The 20,706-nt window shown below is 31.5% G+C and overlaps 3 protein-coding genes across 4 annotated transcripts; all 3 read right to left on the reverse strand.

Moving 5' to 3' along the window:
* Window positions 1–537: 537 nt before the first annotated feature.
* Window positions 538–4,359, reverse strand: LOC132732733 (lysosomal proton-coupled steroid conjugate and bile acid symporter SLC46A3-like). Its single transcript, XM_060719218.1, has 4 exons — window positions 2,875–4,359; window positions 2,186–2,269; window positions 1,305–1,461; window positions 538–956 (listed from the first exon to the last, which is right to left on the reverse strand). The coding sequence occupies exons 1-4, from the start codon at window positions 4,091–4,093 to the stop codon at window positions 848–850; spliced, it is 1,569 nt and encodes a 522-aa protein (XP_060575201.1). The 5' UTR covers window positions 4,094–4,359; the 3' UTR covers window positions 538–847.
* Window positions 4,360–6,072: 1,713 nt separating this feature from the next.
* LOC132732735 (lysosomal proton-coupled steroid conjugate and bile acid symporter SLC46A3-like) lies at window positions 6,073–10,493 on the reverse strand. Its single transcript, XM_060719222.1, has 4 exons — window positions 8,577–10,493; window positions 8,082–8,165; window positions 7,573–7,729; window positions 6,073–6,563 (listed from the first exon to the last, which is right to left on the reverse strand). The coding sequence occupies exons 1-4, from the start codon at window positions 9,787–9,789 to the stop codon at window positions 6,479–6,481; spliced, it is 1,539 nt and encodes a 512-aa protein (XP_060575205.1). The 5' UTR covers window positions 9,790–10,493; the 3' UTR covers window positions 6,073–6,478.
* Window positions 10,494–11,343: 850 nt separating this feature from the next.
* Window positions 11,344–17,476, reverse strand: LOC132732736 (uncharacterized). Of its 2 annotated transcripts, none has more exons than XM_060719224.1 (6): window positions 17,221–17,476; window positions 16,425–16,580; window positions 14,494–14,615; window positions 13,783–13,897; window positions 13,369–13,519; window positions 11,344–12,858 (listed from the first exon to the last, which is right to left on the reverse strand). In XM_060719224.1, the coding sequence occupies exons 2-6, from the start codon at window positions 16,572–16,574 to the stop codon at window positions 12,548–12,550; spliced, it is 849 nt and encodes a 282-aa protein (XP_060575207.1). In that variant the 5' UTR covers window positions 16,575–16,580; window positions 17,221–17,476; the 3' UTR covers window positions 11,344–12,547. The 2 variants fall into 2 exon arrangements, with proteins under 2 accessions (XP_060575207.1, XP_060575206.1); XM_060719223.1 differs by lacking the exon at window positions 17,221–17,476 and adding an exon at window positions 17,059–17,214.
* Window positions 17,477–20,706: the final 3,230 nt, after the last annotated feature.

Here is a 20,706-nt window from a genome sequence, read left to right on the forward strand (position 1 = left end):
GAAATGTGTTTGAAATTTTACTGAAATAACCATTAATTTTTATTTTCTTTTAAATTATTTTTTATTGTTATTTTTTATAACTATTCTTTCTTTTTTTAAAGTTTTTAATACTTTATATTTTACACGGCTGATATCTTTAACATATTTTTTTGTAGTTCATTTGCCATGCATATGTGTTGTTTTTTTATCTATATGTACATACTTTTATTATCCTTTTGTACAACGCCATTGAATATGTATATTGAAATAGGCGTTTAATTAAATAGAACAGTTTCAGTTTCGGTTTCAGTTTCAGTATACAATATATAAATTGTATTAAAATATTTTATCTATACCAATATATCTGTTGATGGAATTCTCGCATAGGAAATACATTTCTGTAACAAAACAACGTTGTAACAAAACGGCCATGTTCTGCATTTGAGTGATGTCAACCGTAGCCAATCGAAAAATTTATATTTACCATAAATATAGCTTCCTATCATATAATTGTGAAATCAGTTAAATCATTTACTTGAATGCGAAAACATTAACATAGATGTATATTTGATAAAGATGTACAAACTTTATTCCAAAAGCTTTTATCGTAAAACAGAAAAGAAAGCTTCTGTATCAAAGTTATTATTCTTTTCAAAGACAAATTATTGTCAAGGCAGAAGAAATATAAATATCACAGAAAGTATCAGGCTGTTAGATATCTAACATAGCCTTTAAGATAAATGTTTGTAAAGGTTCTGAAAGTGTCATTGTTTTGCTATATAAATCATGGAGATATTAAAAATATATACATGTAAATGATACTGTAAGAGATCAAATGATAAATGATATACACAGAATGTCATGTACACTATACTTTCTGGTCGTCGGACTCCGGTACTGAAACAATAATTTCTGTACGTGAAGTTATTTGATTTCCGTTTGTCTTTTTCTCTATTTGCCATCCTATCTTCAGAACACTGTAACAAAGACAAGTTTATTTGTTATAATCTTAGATTAAAAGTTACGGATTAGGAAAATCAATGCATTTTAATTGTAATCTTTATCATTATTGTAATAACAATTATTGCATGATAATTTTCATGATCATGATCGTCATCAACAGCAGCAGCAGAAGTAGCAATGTCATCATCATCGTCATCATCATCATCATCACCATCATCATCGTCATCATTACGGTATTATTTATTGTAAATTTTCAAATGTACAACTTTGCGTTTTTAAGTCACTGGCTGTTGTAATTTATGGTGTAATGCGACATTTTGGGTTTTTTATCTGACAATATTAATACAGTTTGTGTTACTTACATCGTTAGAATAACGCAGACGGCATCGAATCCTCCCAGCACGAGGAACACGAGTCCCCGCATGTAGGACACAGTCTCGGCGTAGACAGAACTAGTGATGATGTTAGACAAAAGATGAGATACAACTTCTAATGTTCCAACAGCACTGAATATGGCTCCTGTCACATAAAATACATGTATATCTTAAATACTTTTTTTCAAGGATCTATATAAGTCTGTTTTATACTTTTACATCCATGTTATTGCTGGAATATAAACCCTAGATGTAATATTACATCATTATTTAATCATTAAAAATGAATACAGGTTACATTCATTTATGCTATCTATAAACATACATATATCTTTACTACAAGAAATCGTTGAAATAATCATTCAAGGGGAGATAATCAATATTGTGCATAGTCAATAGCAACAGGTTACATATAGCATGTTTTTTCCAGGAGGTAAATTAAAGGGACTCCACTTTCGTTTGGTTGGTTTGACATGACGGTACTGGAAATAATTTTTAAGATTAATGCTCCAGTTGATGCAAGTCCAGACGAGTAACTTCTGTGCAAAATTTCAGATCGTTCCTTCATTCCGTTTTTTCCAGAATAAGTATTCGTATTGTGTAAAATGACCAAAAAAAAACGAAACGCACAGCAACACTTTCCACACAAACCGTGATAAGAATAGCACAAATACATAAATTTCTATTTAATCGGAGCATATTTCTTTATTATCTTTTGCAAATCTTTCTGTCTTAGTGCTCCAGCTGATCTATGTAAATGAATTAAAATTTTATGTTTTTATACTTTTGGACCTCAGTGGAGTTCCTTTCATAAATTGTGATTTTGATATTTTAAAGTCAGATAATGATTTGCTTATAACAGTAAATACCTTGTTTTTCAGGTGGTGTTAAATGTGAAAGGATACTTCGATGCATCGTCACAGAAAGTGGTCCAAAACAACCAACAGCTATAACTGAAAGTATAAATAAAGTTTTCATAAATCTTTCTCAATAACAACATAGTTTCGTAATTATCAGTGTTTATAGTTTGGATATATTTAGAACATCTTGATATTCACCACTATATTTTCTATTTTTAATTCATTAACCAGCACAGACTTACATTAATAGGCGCAGATTTAAAACAAAAACGTTTCAGAAATATACATTGCGTAACTGTAGATATACAATGTATCACAGAAATGTGGATAAAATTTTAGACAGAAAAGAATATTTAGCGGTCTACAACCTAACTGTAATATTGACAACTGTAAGTCATTGTCTGATTAGATAAAGTATAATGTCAATGTACTTTCTATATGTACAATCAAGTCAATAACAATAATCTATATTATACATGTATGATAACTTATACAAGCACATAATCGTCTATCAACTGACGTGTTGTAACCAGTTAAAAGTTGAAGACAAAAATCTAAAATAAATTTTCTAGTAAGTTGATTGCTTTGCTCGCATGTTTCAAAATGTATAATAGTTTCCTCTGTTAAATCGGATTGGATTAGAAATTGATATCGATATTTCCATGCTTTCGTATATATCTAATAAAGAGTTTGCTTACTACAATAATATGTTGTATCATCCGCGACAAACGCTGTCCAGAGAAAGGCGGCAGTATAAGAGGCGGTGCCTATCAGGCATATCCAGATCTCGTCTAGAAACAGTTGGAACAACTTCACAGACGTTAGTCCAATAAACATGAACGCCAGCGTCCTTACTGCAGCGTAGACCCCTACTTTGGTTACACTCCAGCAAAATGGCGGGGCAAGTTGATAAAGGGTTTCAGTTGGCAGTCGGGCACTATAACTAATACTTACTAATACATGCATCAATACCACTAGCTGATATTTCCAGCGTTTATTTTCAGAATCGTTTTTTAAAAATGGAGAAAAACTTATTTTAAGCAAACCAATACATGATTTGTCTCTATGTCTGTGCGTTTTAGTGAGAGTTTCTGGTAATAAAAAGATTAAAAATAAAAAGGTCATGACTAGAACTACAGCCATAGCACTAAATGTGACCATGTACCCTTTCCATTCTACTAAATAACCTTCAACAAAACTAGCAGACGACATACCGACCCCTAAACAAAATTCAATAAGAACAATTCCTAAGATTCGAGATTTTCCCGGCTTGGTAATGTCGGCTGCGTATGCAAATGACGCTTGTAATGCTGTAGCATATTGACCTGTACATCCTTCCACAAAACAAGCAATAAGTAAAAAAGCAATGTTGGCTTCAAAGTGAACTGTTATGGCAGCTATAGCTAAGCGGATACATGTTCCAGTGATTCCTACTGCTATTAAGAATTTTCTACCGAGGGCATCTGTGTATGACCCTAGCACCATATTTGATATCATAGAAGGTACTCCAGCAGCGACCGCATAATACAGGTTCCATGTAGCCGCTGTGGAGGTGGCTTTTGTTTCTGCCTTATATACAATGTCGTCTGCATCAGCACTACAGCGGTCATACGAACTGTTGTCTAAAGACAAATTAGCTTTATCAAATTCAACCTTGATGAAATATTCCTTCGTGTATTCTACCAGAGCATAGTATGAACTTATCATTGCAAATATATACACAAACATCACTGGCCCTATGAGAAAATGTCGCCATGAGGTAGTTATGTCTAACTTCTTGTATTTACGATAACCAATATCATAACTATCTTCATATTTATGTATCAATGGTTCTCGTTCTGATATATCTAGCTCACTGGTGAGATTCTCCTCCGACACTCTGTCCGAGTTCGAGTCCTTACATTTAGATTTATCCATGTTTAATTTTAAAAATTATATCCATTTGTTATTAGTTGAATTACCACACATCCGGTAGATATCTATATAAATCATATTATAGTTGTTTATTTAACGTGGGTAATTAGTTCAGTTTAAAAGATACGACGTGGTTGATAGACAAGTTGTTCTTGTTCGTTCCAAAAGAATGGCCATGTAAATCAAACAGGTAGAACAAATTTAACTTGTGATTCATGCGAGAAAGACACGAGTTTGTAGACATCCTATACCCGGTATAATCTAGGACTCCATGTACTATATTTTGACCCCAAGAAATGATATGTACAATAGTTACCCTGTAATCCAATCGCTGATACCGGGGTAAGTTCAACATTTTTTTGTTTACTGTAGAAACACATATATTTGCAAGCATTTTATTTTCGCAGATACTATAACTTGAGAAATTCTTATATATATATTAACATTTAACTGTTTTAGATTTTTCAATGGCAAATTTGAATACTAAAATTTATGAAACTGAAATTGGTTGTACATTTTATTATAGTTTTGTTACTTGGATTTTTTAAAGCTTGCAAGTGCTTCATGAAGATTATGGTTCACCACCGTCTGTCTGTCTGTCTGTCTGTATGTACCTCTGTCTGTCTATCTCTCCTTTGCGCGCGGTATGGATTCTTGAGGTGATTAAAAAGACGTATGATTGAGTAAGATTTTGAAAGAACAAGAATCCTTACGATTAAAAATTATTTGCTTAATCAATTAAACTGAGATCAAACAGCCTATCATCTTTAATCAAATATTGATAAAAAAAATTAATACTTGACTACATATCATGATATCTTATCATTTTAACTAAACTGAATCAGTGAGGATAAGAAAAAGTAAGTTCTTAGTGATTTATATCAAATGCAAAGATGGACAGCAAAGAGATGAAATGTCTTTGTTTAAAATAAACATTAAAAGGGAGTAATTTAACAAAAAATGTTTGAGAGTGACAACTGTTTGATTCAAAAGTTATGGCATTGGTTATTACGGTTTTTATCACACAACTTGTTGCTATATAACACCGACGTATCTCCTCGAGAATGCTCTGCCCATACGTAGATATATATTGGACTTTCACAGTAGACGTTCACGGACAATTCTTCGTCAGTTGACGGTACAAAATATGCAAACAAGCGATGCTTTTACGCATGCGTAAAATGACTGCGAAAAAATGGTCAGCTCTGCAATGCATACCCTGAAAAGCGCCGGAAAAAACTACCTTTACGAATGACTGGTAGTGGAAATTAAAATGAAAAGTGTTACGACACAAAAATTCCATTACGACCGTAATGGTGGTCGTTTTATACTGTGAAAGTACGGTTACGCTTAAGGCAATGCTGAAGCTAACCAATAATTGTACCAGGAATCTGACATCACGTGTTTTATTTACATATGAACAGTGCTGACATGTTCGTAATGATTTATCAGAATGCTTTGTACATCAATTTCGGAATCATATCCCGATTACACGATACATAATCTATAAATAAGCATTATGTTTATAATTCATTAAATACAGCAGGACTGAAAATACAAACATACAAATAAAGCAGTTGATATTAATGGCTATTTCATTGTATCAGAAATATACAATTATTTCGCTGATGAAACTGACATGGCATTGTTCAGTTTGATTGATACGATAAATGGGCTGGCAATTTTCTAAATTTAATGACACGTTCCAATGCATTGGTACACGCTTGACAATCCACATAATCAAAGTAAAGAAGAATATATACAATATTCCGTAATTCAGGGAATCTTACACACAACTAGCTGCTCCAACTCCAGTTACTAATGTTACTAATGAAATAGTTCTCCGTATACAACTTTAAACACGAGGGTTTATATGCATGGTTATAAACTTGTGATGGTGGTTAAATATTCCGCGTGATTCCATTGAAGTTTGCACTTATATTCGTGACCTCAAATTAACCATTTATAACATATGAAACATATTCTTTATTATTTTTTTTATTTCAAATTGAACAGCAATTACGGCTATTTTCATATACTCGTTTCAAATGGATCGATTTCTTTATTTATTAAAGTCTCATATATACATATACACACATATAAATTAATCCAAAAGAATATACAAATGATGAATTTCTACGGTTTTATCGAGATTTAAAATACATATAGAAAATGTGACTATTGGAGATCAATCCACTTTAAAAGAATAATGAGACTTTTATTTTTAACAATAAGAGGGATAACTCTATAGTACATATTGCCAAAGTTTATAAGCAAAGTTACATATTTACCTCCCTTATTTTACATATATCTTATATTCACATATTAAATAGTTCACAGTTATCTTATCATCATAATCTCAGTGTAGTGTCCAATCTCACATATCAATTATTCTGGAACAATAATCTCAACTTGTGGAAGTTTTTTGTATTTATTTCTTCTCTTTTCAACTTCCCATCCTATCTTCAATACTCTGTAAAAAGAAAAGAAATATAGAGAAAAATAATGGATGGTAAGACTATGTAAAAAACTAACATTAGTTTTGTGTTATGACAATTTTTTTTTATTGTTATTATTTATTATACCTTTATGACCTACATGTTTATAAATTTCACATACAATCATTTCACATTTTTTACATAATATGAAATCATATCATTATTTCTTTTTAGTGAATGTTTTCTCTTACTTGAATTTTACTTATGTCATAGCTTTTTTAAATCTTTCATAAATGAAAAAGAGTAGAAAAGTTAAAGTAAAAAAAAAAGAAAAGAGGGAAAATGTATTGGCTTTTTTTTAAATCTTTCATAAATAGAATGTTATGACAATTATTAGAATCATTTATAAAGTACAGTGTACACATGTACTTAAATTTGCATCAGTTTAGTCTTGATATAACAAACACATAACTTTGCAAGGTCGTTATGGTTAGAATTACCACTAATCATTTAAAAAACTAACTGTTGTCATGGTTTCAGATATCGATCAATTTTTTAACTGACTTCCGTTAAAAATACATACAATTCTCGTCCGATTGTTTTCAGTAAATTAACATTAAGTTCATCTTCACCAAATACTAATATTCCATTTATTCTGTGCAATATATAGAGGATATTGAATGAGTGTAAGTTTAATACTGAATTTATTGAACGAGTTGAATAAAATTATAATATGCAAGCCTCTGTCGAGCTTAATATTATTTTATTCAACAGGTTCAATGAATTTAATAATAAACTTATACGAATTTAATATTAAATTTATCACATACTTAAAATAAAATTCGTTTAAAGTAGAAAAGAACCATTTTATTTTCATTAGCACGTCTATAGTAAATGCGAATATTTAGCGTGTCTTAACGCTATGTTTATATAATAAAAATGACGTCACGTTAAAATATATGCACGACCGTGCCATATCATTTTTACAGAGCCGCAAAAGCGACACGGACATGTGATAAAAAATGATAAGAGAAAACTATGTACATTAGCAGAACAATGCAGATTCCATCAAAGCCACCAACTGTAAGAAAGACTAAGCCGCGCATGTATGTAACGGTGGCTGCGTAAATCCAACTTGTCATTACGTTTGCTAATAGTGACGTCACAACCTCTAATGTTCCTACAGCACTAAATATCGCTCCTGAAACCAAAGTAACATAAGATCAAGTTTAGTTCAATATTTATCAACCGGAAAAAAGGTCCATCAGCATTTCAATCAGACCCTCCTCTGGGTCAGTATGTGTACAGTACGTGGTGAGGAGATTTAAAAAAAACATGCTTATTATGAACAATTTATTTAGAGATTTGCTTAGTCAATTTGAAAAAAATTAATGACCTTATAATGATTACATTTAATAATATTTTATCATACATATAAAACTAAATATAAAATAAGAAACACATAATGTAATGTATAAGCATGGCACTATTGAATGTGCCGATTACCTCCATGGTAACATTACGTGAAATACATTACTAATAATAAGATCTACCTTGTTTTTCAGGTGGTGTTAAATGAGAGAGAATACTACGCTGCATTGTGGTCGATAACGGGCCAAAACATCCAACAGCTATAACTGTAAAATAACGGTTTGAATAAGACAAGTATATCATAAGATTCTGTTCTATTACTACTACATGTATATGTGATTAAATACCCTTATACTAGTAGCTGTAAATGGCCCTTTATGGTGTTTATATCTTTAAGGCATTGACATTGTCCCACTTTTCTAATAATCTTACTTTTACTGATAAAATTAATTTAATTTAATTTGTGTTAAGATTTCATTTAAGCGTCTCCATCAATCTGTTATTATGATTAACGTTAACTTTGATAGATAATCTATTACATATTTCAAACTTTTTTACATGCATAATTATTTTTCAAAATACTTTTATTGAACGTTGAATGCGCAAATTATGCTTTACTTCTTTTAAAACATTTCCCAATGAAAACTGTTAGACTGTTAGCTAAAACGGGTACATACTTATATAATAAACCAAATCGCTGTTTACGAACGCCGTCCAGAAGAACGCTGCTGCGTAAGATGCAGTTCCTATCATGCAGATCCAAATCTCGTCAATGAACAGCGAGAATATATGCACCGATCCTAACCCGACAAACATGATCACTAATGTTCGTATAGCAGCATATATACCAATCTTTGTTGGTGACCAACAGAAAGGAGACGCTAGTTGGTACAGTGTCTCAGTTGGTAGTCTGGACAGGAAACTTATGTTACATAAAGCATGGATCAACAAGACGAGCTGATATTTCCATCGCCTGTTCTCAGAGTCATTATCAACAAAGAATGAAATACTGATCTTTAATAAGCCTATACAAGATTTATTTCTATGGCGATGTTCTTTGGAGAGTGTTTCTGGAAGAAAGCAGATCATTAAGATCAATGTAAGGATAAGAACTCCTGCCATTGAAGCAAATGTAAACATGTAGCCTTTCCACTCAACCATGTATCCTTCCGCAAGGCTAGCAGCAGATAGGCCTACACCTATCACAAACTCTATGAATATAATTCCTAGGATTCTTGCTCGTCCTGGTTTTGTTATATCAGCGATGTAAGCAAGTGAGACTTGTAGGGTTGTAGCATATTGACCCGTGCAACCTTCGACAAAGCAAGCAATGAGTATATATATCAAATCTGCCTCTAGATAGATAGTTACTGCAGCTATACTTAGTCTAAGACAGGTGCCTATTATTCCCACAGCTAGCAAGAACTTACGACCGAAGGCGTCAGTATATGAACCTAACACCATGTTAGAAATGACGGCAGGAACACCTGAGGCGACAGAATAATATACATTCCACGTTGATGCTTGAGATGTTGCCTTCGCTTCAGTTTGATATACAATGTTATCTTTGTCTACTTTACAGAACGCATCTGTTGTATTGTCTAGAGACAAATTTGCTTTCTTGTACTCACTTTTCATGAAGTACTGATTCGTGTATTCAACAAGAGCGTAATATGAACATAACATAGCAAACATATACGCAAACACAATAGGCCCAATTAACCAATGTAGCCACGTTGTCTTTATGTCTAAACCACGAAATTTTCGATAACCCGAGTCGTCATCGTTGTCTTGTTTATCCGGTAATAATGCTTTATTTTCATCGTCTGCTTCACGATGTTTTCTTCTCGTTGTAATATTGTCTGTAAATGGAGATCCGTTCTCTTCCATGTTTGAACACTAATAGTATGACCAGTATAATAATACAAATAACTGATCTACACCTCTTACTTTGACATTAAAATCTATATTTTTATCAAAAGAATCGGTATTTCTATGCAGTCTTTTTATTAATAGAGCTGTTTCATCTGCAACAATCCTTAATAATCTTTATCAAAAGTATTATCTTTTAATCGCCAAAGAACAATGAAAATCCCATGATATTATTTATTTTATCCACTCACTTTTAAATATTCCATTGTTTATTTAATCAATAAATTAGAACGTGACCCTACCCTGATATCGTCTTAAGCAAATCTTTCGAAAGTCATGGATAGATGAATGTTGATAACTTGACCACAGTCATTGTCCAAACAGTATTTTCTAATTTATTTACATTGCATCCTTTCAACAATAGCTCGGACAGCGATTGCCTTGAAAGTTTAGGAACTATTTAAACTGGATTGGTCTGAAATGGGCACATATTCGTAAAAATATTTCAAGCATTGATAAAAAAAATAAAAATAATAAAAATACATGTATATCTATTAGTTGGATATTCTTGTAAAATAGTGCTGGAAAGAAACGTTGATAAAATTTAAAGTTATTTTGAATGAACATTTATATGAGCCGCGCCATGACAAAACCAACATAATGGGTTGCAACCGCGCAGTCTGATTAGGATCCATACTGTTCGCTTACCAACTCTATTACAAGTAGAGAAACTGATAGCGAACAGCATGGATCCTGATCAGACTGCGCGGATGCGCAGGCTGGTCTGGATCCATGCTGTCGCAAACGCATTATGTTGGTTTTGTCATGACGCGGCTCAATTATGATGAATGATTACATGTTCTACGACATTTTAATATCTGCGACTAGCTAACACAACTTCAGTGTATTTTTTCGTGGTCTTATTCTACGAAGGTTATTATTTATTGTATCGCAGACCTTCCATTGTAGACTAATTCACTTTGAATAATATAAAAGTAGCACTTACATGGAGTCTTTGGCAGAGTGGTTAAGGGGAATGAGATTCATATCATACACAACTGACTTCAGCAACATTAAATATCAAGATCGTCAAAATATCATTATTGATTTGTATACAAAAGAACAATAGTTGAAACTGGAAGTGAATAAAGTAGTATCATACTTTGTTGATGTTAAAATTTCATGTAATGATAAATGTTTGACTAAAATGAAATAATAGTTTTATTTCATTTCAAAGATTTACCCTGAAATTGTCTGCTATCTTCAGTAGATATTCCCTTGTCCGAAAATATGTGATCATGTTAGGTAATAACTTGAAATAGACTATAAGAAGCATTAATTGTAGACTAACATATCGAAATTAAAAATGTTGTAAGCTGGGTCTGGTTTGGTATCTTCATGGGCGGCCACCAGTGGTAAATGCACGATACTGTTTACGCCCCTGGCGCCGACTTGAGAAAACATCAATATTTTGTTTAATGTTAGAAATAAGAATTATACGCAGATGTGCTTACATGCAATTATTATGTTATGATAATACTTCATTTTGCACATATAATTGATATTCATCCTCTTGTACATTGGTTACTTAAAGCACTTCGGTTTCACAATGATTTATTTCGAATAAAACAGTTATTGACAATTAGACAACAAAGGTATCGATGAATTGACTTCTCCGTATTCACTGTGCGCTAAGATTATCAACGCCATATTATATATTGAAGATATTTTCCGCCATACATAAATTACACTTAAGTAATTATCGTAAACGTACACCGAATAATTAAATATGCAAAATAAATCAGTAGTGTCATGTATTTAACGGAAATGAATTAATGGATAACGAATATCACCCGTTTAACACCGTATTGGGGAAAAAGGTAGAGTTATAAAAATAAGCATAAAATGAAGTGCGTATTATTAAGCCCACTTGCCCCCGACATGCCAATTATAATAACTTTTTTCCTATTTATTTGAAAAATATGATTATAAAATAAACAAACAACTTGTACAAGATCACTGACATATAACATATTAAACAACATAATATTGTGTACTTGAAACACCATAACCTTGCATGTTCATTTTTATAGCATAGTTTTACATACACTCTTTTAACGCAAAAAATATTAATGCAATGTCAGTTATGGATGAAAAGATTCATTTTTATATTTCTGTACAGTATAATGTACAAACAATAATAGTTTATATTTGATACCCTTCAGTTATTCCCAATTAAACAGCGTTTTGTAAGAAGAAATTAAAAAATTCCTTTTTATGATGTCACAGATGTTACTAATCCCTGATAAACACATGTATTAAATGAAACAGTCCATTGATCAAATTATATAAACGTGATTTGTGTCCCCCTCTTCCCGCCCCTCTCTTTCTTGAAATTTACATAGCATTTCTTGACGCGTAATCATCTGTTTTACATGCAAAAATAGTGTGGTACTAAATGGCTTAAAGTCACCAAATAAGTGTTTCTTTGCTAAAGATTTTATAGTTATTAATACTTATTAAGTATCATGTAGCGATCAAGTAATTGTACCAGTATTAAAATAGAACAAAGAAAAGTTGGTCTGAGGTCATTCAGCCCAAATAAACACGCTAGAGCCACGTGATAATTATTATGTTTTCCTTATCGTTTGACCTTAATTTTTAAATTTCATCAATAAGTATGATTGAAAATTATAGACCAATGTACACGAAAAATGTCCGCAAGTCCCTCATCATAATTATCACAATTTGATGATTGTAGAATATACACTGTATACTATAAACGAACACAGACTGTCTCCTCATTTATCAATATTGTATCATTATTATTACTCCTATCTTCAATCAGGTCCGGTAAGTACGTTAGGGGAGTTTTACTGTCGGTTTTATTCAGTTTCGAGACACCTAAATCACCGTCACTACTGTCAAGACGATCTCGTAACATTTCTTTAAGTTTCGCGTTTTCAACAACCAACACTTCGTTTTCATATCTCATTTCTTTGTTTTCAAGTCGTAGTAACACATCGGTTCTTTCTTTCGCAAGATTTTTATTCTCCTCTCGTAGTTTATCATTGTCACTATTCAGATCTACAATAGAAGTAAAACAATACTTTAAGTAAAAGGGTATGATGGGAATTTTTTAATAGTTTCTAATGATTTTATTAGAAATTCGTAAAAGATTTTTTGCCAAAGATGAAAGTTAAAATCGACGGACTCTGTAACTGAGTGGTAAAGTTCACTAACATTGAACCACTAGCCCCTCACCACAATGCGAACCATCAGAATTCTATCCAGGTGTCCGCTCAGATCTAAATTAATGTATAGGGCCTTCTTAGACTAGTAATGTCGGAAAGTGGGTATTTGACCTTTACGGTCAAGAAAAGGAAAATAGCCTGTAGTAACACTCGTTCACAAAGACAAACATGGACATTTTGTTACTATGTAAAATATAAACATGTAAGCATTAAACTAACTTTTATCGAACTTTTAAAATTTCAAAAATATTTATGTATAACATAAGTAATGGTATTTATATATAGCTTGAACAACACCTGACATTTCTGCATACTATACATATTACCTTTTAATTTTTCTTACCTTTACACAGGTTTTCGGCCCTTTTCAATCTTTCTTTAAGGTTATCCCTCTCATATTTAAGACTTTCGTATTTCTCTTGTTCTTCACATATCTGCACCTCTTGATTACATACTTTGGTAGTTAACGTGTCAACAAGCTCGTTCAGGGACGTCTGTTGGAACATTATAGATTATTATGATATATATTCTAATGGTTTACTACAACTCTCAATCGCATTACAATCTCTGATAAACTTTCAAGTCGTATTAATATTGCCATAACATATACATTTTTTATATTCAAAAAGTTTGATTAAATAAGCAAGGTCTTGTATTAGAAAGATCTTATCATTTTGACTATTAAAGCTAGTAAGTTCAAAAACTAAAAGTACATAAATTATATGAAAATTAACAATTTATAAGGGAGATTACTCACTAAATCTTGTTTCACGTGAGTTTTATAATCTTCAACCTCCCCGAGTTTACATTCCACACTAAGTTCTCGTTTCATAAGTCTGTCCTTTTCTCGTCTTAGACTTCCGATAAGGAATCTAAAAATAAAGTGTTACATGTCGCTTTATAAATAATATATCAGATCGACTTCAAGCTTTATATCAACATACCAGAAAACAGAACATAGTTAATTGAGACTACAATAACACAAGCATCAGTAATGATTGTAAACTGTGCCTTTGATCATATAGTTGTGTCTGATGACCCTTAGATCTAATAACTTGCGGAACCACATCTGATTAGATTAAACACTTCTGATAGGGATATTTCAACAAATTAGATCAAAGTAAAACAACATTTATGCCAAAATAACCATTTCGTCTTCGTCTAAGTGTCTAAATCTGTATCATTAAAAACAGTCTTGACATAGAGCAAATCTTCAATGACACAATAATAAACTCCCAAACACAGAGAAAAATGCTCATTACCTCATTTGATTTGACAAGGTCATCACAAACAGACACACATGGATTTTTTAAAAAAAACAAGAAGTTATTTTAGTATCCCTTGATCGCTTAAGTGTTTTTTATACCTCCTATAAACTATTCTGAATCAATGTGACAGCATATCTTGACAGTACGAGAAATAAAACAATATGGTAAAACAATGGAGTGTAGGACATGTAAAGACGTACCTTGTTGAGTCGAGACATGTTTTCAGCTTACGGAACATGTTAAGTTCATGTGTTTCTCTTATGTTTGTCTGGTTTGTTACGGTAGAGTCTTCCGGTATTTTGTCTGCCAGCATGTGTTTCTCCTGTAGTACATACAATACATGTTTATAAACGAGAAAACACATATGAGCCGCGTCACGACAAAACCAACATAGTGTGTTTGCGACCAGCATGGATCCAGACCAGCCTGCGCATCCGCGCAGTCTGGTCTGGATCCATGCTGTTCGCTTACCAACTCTATTACAAGTGGATAAACTGACAGCGAACAGCATGGATCCTGATCAGACTGCGCAGATGCGCAGGCTGGTCTGGATCCATGCTGGTCGCAAACACACTATGTTGGTTTTGTTGTGACGCGGCTCATATATTGTACACCTTAGTGTTATAAACCTTACTGCTACTGTAAAAAAATACAGCTTGAATAAAGGTTTTGTAAATCAGCAAATGATCAAGCATTTGATAAAATCTCATCAAATTTAGTCAGCTGACTAGGTTCTATATTCAACATGCTACACAAAAAGACTTTAAAATATTGCTATAGAATCATGCAGTTGTAACCGTGAAGACCTAGTTCTGCTCAGACCTGCCACGATTGTCTGTATGTCTCAATAGGGAGTGTTTACCAGCTATCAGGTGATATCCAATCGATATTAGATAATTATGATGTAAATTATGCATTATAATCGAAGTTACTCCAGAGATTGGAAATCTATCAAATGATATAAAAAGAAACAGTAGAGATGCTTTGATATTTATAATTATGAACTTAGCGCGTGCATGGTATATTTGAGATCAATATTGTACTGATTATAAAACTCAATTTGATGCACTGAATTTTTTGAAACCAAACCTTTCCAAATAAATCTAAACAATGACAGCATTTTTGTCATCCACCCATACAGATAATGTGTATAGGATAGCAACGTATAAAATAACAAGTACTTGTAAAGAAATGCTTGGTAACAACAAATCTATGGAGCTATCTCTATTGCTAACTTTGTAAAGCTTTTTCATTCTGTATAAACTTTGTAATTCATCAATATCCTTTTTTCATTCTGTTAGGGATAACTTTCCTTGTACAAGAAAACTAAATGATTTCAATATACACGCAATGTAAGAAAGTAAAAAAATGTATGATATACATTAATTAAATTAAAAATTTTAATGTAGTTTAAAGTTTACTAAAGTTAACCAGTTTCTGTATGTGCATTATGTAATTTGAGTATATCATATAACTATATCGGGTATCTACCAGTCATGTATCAAATATACTATTTCAGTTTACTCGATCGTGTCTAAATATATTTTAGCAAAAAGTTTGTTTTTAGTAATAAATTGTTTCGTGTTTATAAATACATCCTGGAGCTAACTGTTCTTCTACATGTATTATAGCATAATATTTACATGTGAAGTTATTTCCAACTTACTGCAAGGTTAAATCAATAAAAATGTCACATTATAAATGCAACTGAATATAATGGTTTGCTAATATATGCACGTATGATGTCACTTTGAACGCCTCTATTGGTGTAATGACAATGTGCGAAAAGAAATGGGGCTACTAAAATCATTATTTTGCTGTTGACTAATACACAGAGTTTCTTCTGTTATGTTTTACTCTCTAAACATTGTTACTTTTTGCAGATTACAACCTCTTCGTTTCAAATTAATCAAAATGAATTGATTTGTAATTCATCAGGTAGTTAAAATATTCAAAAAAATTAAAAAGTCCTGTTTACTTCAGTTTAATATTTATATAATTATATCATGTTCTGTTTTTTACCTTAAGTATATATATTCTGCCAGTCAAATATACTCAAATGCAAATGGCGTCACATTGCAGTTCATTGATTTATAGATTCATTAATTAAGAATGTAGATCAATAATTTACCTTATCATACTTGTCTTTAAGATTATCTAACACTTCTGCAAGTTCATCAATATTCTCCATCAGATTTTCAGCTGTGTCTAAAACTCCATTACTTAACTTCCGGTCTTTTACTCCCCACACCGGTTGTATACTTAACCGATTGGATGCCATGTTTTCCTGTGAAAAGTTTTATCTTTGGTTATAACTATTGCATAAATAAATTTGTCCTATTATTATCCACGTTACCAACACGACATATCTCATTGAGATGTAAGAAGTGCATGAAATATAATCAAACAATATAAATCCACAACAGTACAGCTATAAACAGACGTTTTTATTATGAGAACGCAACTGTTTGTTTGAATTTTGTTGGATAATAAAAGTACATCGACCTTATCTTGTCCCAGTCATTATCTCATTTAAACTGAGTTAAACCTAATTTTTGAAATGTTCACTTTTCAAACGTAAATGAAGTCGTCTGCTATTTGAATCTTAACATGAATTTACCATTTCGACTGTATAGTTATTTTTAAGTTAGCCTATATTCTAAAACCACACAGTCACAAGCATTCTGTTTTATGCAGTTGTTTTAATATATCACCTGAAACGGTCAAAGAAAATGTTACAGTTTAGAAATTATTAAACATATTACCAGCTTATGCTCCAAACTCTGTGACACTATTTAATCCTCTTCACTTAACCCGAATCACTAAATAATTGGCGAGAAAGTAAGACAACTATATGACAAATTACATTTACATCACAAACTGTCGAAATTTTTAATTTACGAGCCTTTTAAATGTTTCATATTTACCGTAGACAAAGGTCAGCGTGTTAAATAAAGGAAACCGCTGCAGTAACGTTCACGTGCTTAGTACGCTGTTGACGTAGTCTAACGTCGCCGCCGGCACTTGATTATACACATGTCTAAAGGTGTTACGTTAAAATATTACGAGTTTTAAATATTATATAGTTTATTTACTCCAACATTTAACATAATAAGGAAATGAATGTTTAAATCAGTGAGTTATTAGCAAATAGATTTAACACAGTTTGTGTATCAATATTCCATCATTTAATATTTATAAGGTTTAATTTGTTCACAGCCCGCACTACAAGGTAAGAAATGAAGTAGTACGCATACCTTGGCCTTTTTCATAATCAATAACTATTGTCCGCTACTAGAGTTCGACGACTCAGCTATTGATTTTGGGTTTAGAAAATGTAACTAAAAATATTATTACTCTAAAATGGGCCTACTGACGTAAACTGTTAGTTAATCCCGATACAAAGATTGCAGTAAAACAATAACTTCCCATCTACATTCGATGAATAATTTATTATTAAGCACACTTTTTGACGTCAAACTTTATTTCCCAACCTGTTAAAACTGGTGTGGGGCCCGAACGGAAAATATAATTTTCGTCTTTAAACCCTTTAAAAACTCTGAGCCAAATTTATTTAAGGGGCCCTCATTGTTTTAAAATGTTAAAAGTGATTTAAAAAAACAGATTTTAAAAAATATGGAAAAATGTTTAAAAACACTTAAAAACGACTATAAAAATAGATTTTGGGATCCCTGTCCCCTGAAAAAGACAGTATTTGACAATGGGTAACTTTTACGGGAAAAAAAGGGTTTTGGTTAAAAAAAAAAAAAATAAAAAAGATCCAGCTATAATTAGACATGTCAATAAAAGAAATCATTCAAATTCGGGCCCCCCCTGTTTTTAAAAGGGGGTTTTTCTCGTGAAAATAAACTATTTACCAATAAAACCTGAGAACATAATGACCTGATGTATGTGTAGTTTAGCAACAAGATTGTAAAAAAATGATCTATAAAAATTGGTAATAAAAGACACATATCGAAATTATGACATGACAAACCGCGACAATAAAATTGTCGTCTCTCAAAAATGTCAGTCCTTTTCTTTAAAGGCCTAATACGACATAACATGTATTATTTTTATATCTCAAAAATTAGAAAAATAAATAAATAAAACATTGGCCATAAAACTGGACGATTTTTTATTTCTTCTGTTCTTTGGTTCTTGTATATAGAATATAGTGATTTAGTATTTTTGTATGGAAGTCAAATACCATTATTTTTAGATTTTTCTAATTTTTTTACATATAATGGGCAAACTAACATTCTAAATTTTCCCTTAGAAAACATTTTTAAACCAAATTGTTTTTTCTCTTCTGAAAAATAAGAAATATTTCCCTTTTTCTGAGGAAACATGGCCTTTAAGGCCTAAGTTTTCTTTTCCCCGTAAAATTTGCTAAAAGTACCCTTTTAAATGAATTTTTAAAATCCAAAAACAATAATCCTTATGCACCTTTCTTTGTTCATTTAAAAACCCCCAAAAAACCCCCCTCCACCTTAACTAAAGGGTTTCGACCGGGCCCCCATGCCCTTTTCAGACGTTAATGTACGAACAAGGTGCATTGACCATATATTGTTAAATTACTCGAGTTCGACAAACAGCTATAAATTTAGGGTTAAGAAATTATAAAAAAAGTATTATTATAATACTATTATTTACCTAGTGACGTGGATCATTTAATATTTATGTACCACTTGGAATACAAAAAAAACAATATTATTCAGCTATCTACAACTAGATGATAATGAAATAGAGAAATCAAAGCACATACAAAACTGCAAACAGACACGATTTGGTTGACAGAGTTACTGTCCACGCCCTAAAGCACCGTCATTTTTTTTTAATTTTATAAATTTGTAATTTGTATTTTGATAAATACGTCTGCAGGGGCATAAGGACGGTCTGAAGGACATAGCTCTCATGGCGGAAGATTTAATAACGTTCGAGGGTTTTGTAGGTGTTAATGCAATTATGGCAGAATTCATCATTTAGCATGAGGTGGTATAAATTTTGATTTTGAAACTTCCGCAGATGTTTTCATACGGCGGTCATCATTAGAGCCATTCCATGAAAAAGTCAATGAATATTTTACAAAAATCTGTAATACGGAAAATACTGTAGCAATCTAACACCGCATGTTCATTGTAGTAAAATACTTTAGCTATATATGGGCCACATCAACAAACTTATCCCGTAGCTATCTCTATTCATTATTAGAAAGACGTTATATATACATACATTTATATAGTACTCATTTAAATATATAGAGGATATTCAAGTTTTTTCTAAAAATACATAATTTATTTTCATCGAGTGGTATGAAAATAAATATTTCATGAGTGGCGGTAGCCACGAGTGAAGTATGATAATTTTCATGCCACAAGATGAAAAAAATCATGTATTTATAGAAAAAAATTGAATTTTCTGTTTATTATATACATTTTTCTCTTTTTTGCGATAAAATTGGAAAAACTTTCCCTTAAATTTTGTGTACTGGCAGAATTTAAAAGAAAGTAGTCCGGCAAGACACCAGTGAAAATACGGAAAATATGTTTCACTGCAGTGAAAAATAAATTTTTACAGTGAAAATACGGAAAATGAAAATACGCATTTTATTTTATCAATATTTCTCAATATTTCATTTATAAGTATATAATGAAATTAAATATATAAAAAAAAATAGAATAAAAAACAAATATGTGTATATGAATTTTGAGTTTTATTTGATTTTACAAATTACAAATTGGAATTCATTGATATGGATTTGAAAGTCTTATTGTCACAATCATGTCACATGTGAAGCTCAAACTATTGACAATGCTATAGAATCTATAATCTGCTATTTTATCAGAATTATGTAATATAGATAATATTGTAAGCAATATTGTATCGCAGGAAATCGGTGTTAATGATAGTGTATTTCAAATATCAAATATTCTTTACGACAAAGCATTTAATATTTTTGGTAAGAAGTGTTCAATTGAAAAAAATAAGAAACATGAAAATAAAAGAAAATATAAAAGTCCCTGGTTTAACAATGACTGCGAGGTGGCACGGCGGGAGTTTAGAATAGCTAATCGATATTTTAGGTAAAACAAATCTTCTGAAAACACAATGTAGCAACTGTTATAATTTGTTTCAAAGAAGCTCGTACAAAATACAAAATACAATATAAATCAAAAACAAAATCTACCATATTTAGCGAAACATCAGCCTAAAAGAATTTGGAAAGAAATACGTAAAATAAAAAATAAAAAATCAACAGCGAGTGACATTAGCAAAGAGGAATTTTTTGAACATTTTAAAACCCTTTTTTCAGTAGACAATGTATTTAGCAATGATGAAACAGAGAGTAATTTGGCTGAGGCTTGTTTAGAAGAGAATGTTATTTTACAATTAGATAAAGAGTTTACATT

This window comes from Ruditapes philippinarum, unplaced genomic scaffold (assembly GCF_026571515.1).
Source record: "Ruditapes philippinarum isolate M1 unplaced genomic scaffold, ASM2657151v2 ctg2927_1_1_1_1, whole genome shotgun sequence".
NCBI classification, from domain to species: domain Eukaryota; kingdom Metazoa; phylum Mollusca; class Bivalvia; order Venerida; family Veneridae; genus Ruditapes; species Ruditapes philippinarum.

Excerpts from the sequence above, each read along its gene's own strand:
- LOC132732735 (XM_060719222.1), bottom strand. The coding sequence starts at position 9,789 with ATGGAAGAGAACGGATCTCCATTTACAGACAATATTACAACGAGAAGA. Across the intron at positions 8,166-8,576 it reads CGATTTGGTTTATTATATAA|TTATAGCTGTTGGATGTTTT; the intron begins GTATGTACCCGT and ends GTTATTTTACAG. Across the intron at positions 6,564-7,572 it reads ATCTGCATTGTTCTGCTAAT|AGTATTGAAGATAGGATGGG; the intron begins GTACATAGTTTT and ends TTCTTTTTACAG.
- LOC132732736 (XM_060719224.1), bottom strand. The coding sequence starts at position 16,574 with ATGGCATCCAATCGGTTAAGTATACAACCGGTGTGGGGAGTAAAAGAC. Across the intron at positions 13,898-14,493 it reads ACATGTCTCGACTCAACAAG|ATTCCTTATCGGAAGTCTAA; the intron begins GTACGTCTTTAC and ends CTTTATTTTTAG. Across the intron at positions 13,520-13,782 it reads CTCACGTGAAACAAGATTTA|ACGTCCCTGAACGAGCTTGT; the intron begins GTGAGTAATCTC and ends ATGTTCCAACAG.
- LOC132732733 (XM_060719218.1), bottom strand. The coding sequence starts at position 4,093 with ATGGATAAATCTAAATGTAAGGACTCGAACTCGGACAGAGTGTCGGAG. Across the intron at positions 2,270-2,874 it reads TGATACAACATATTATTGTA|TTATAGCTGTTGGTTGTTTT; the intron begins GTAAGCAAACTC and ends TTATACTTTCAG. Across the intron at positions 1,462-2,185 it reads AACACCACCTGAAAAACAAG|GAGCCATATTCAGTGCTGTT; the intron begins GTATTTACTGTT and ends TTTATGTGACAG.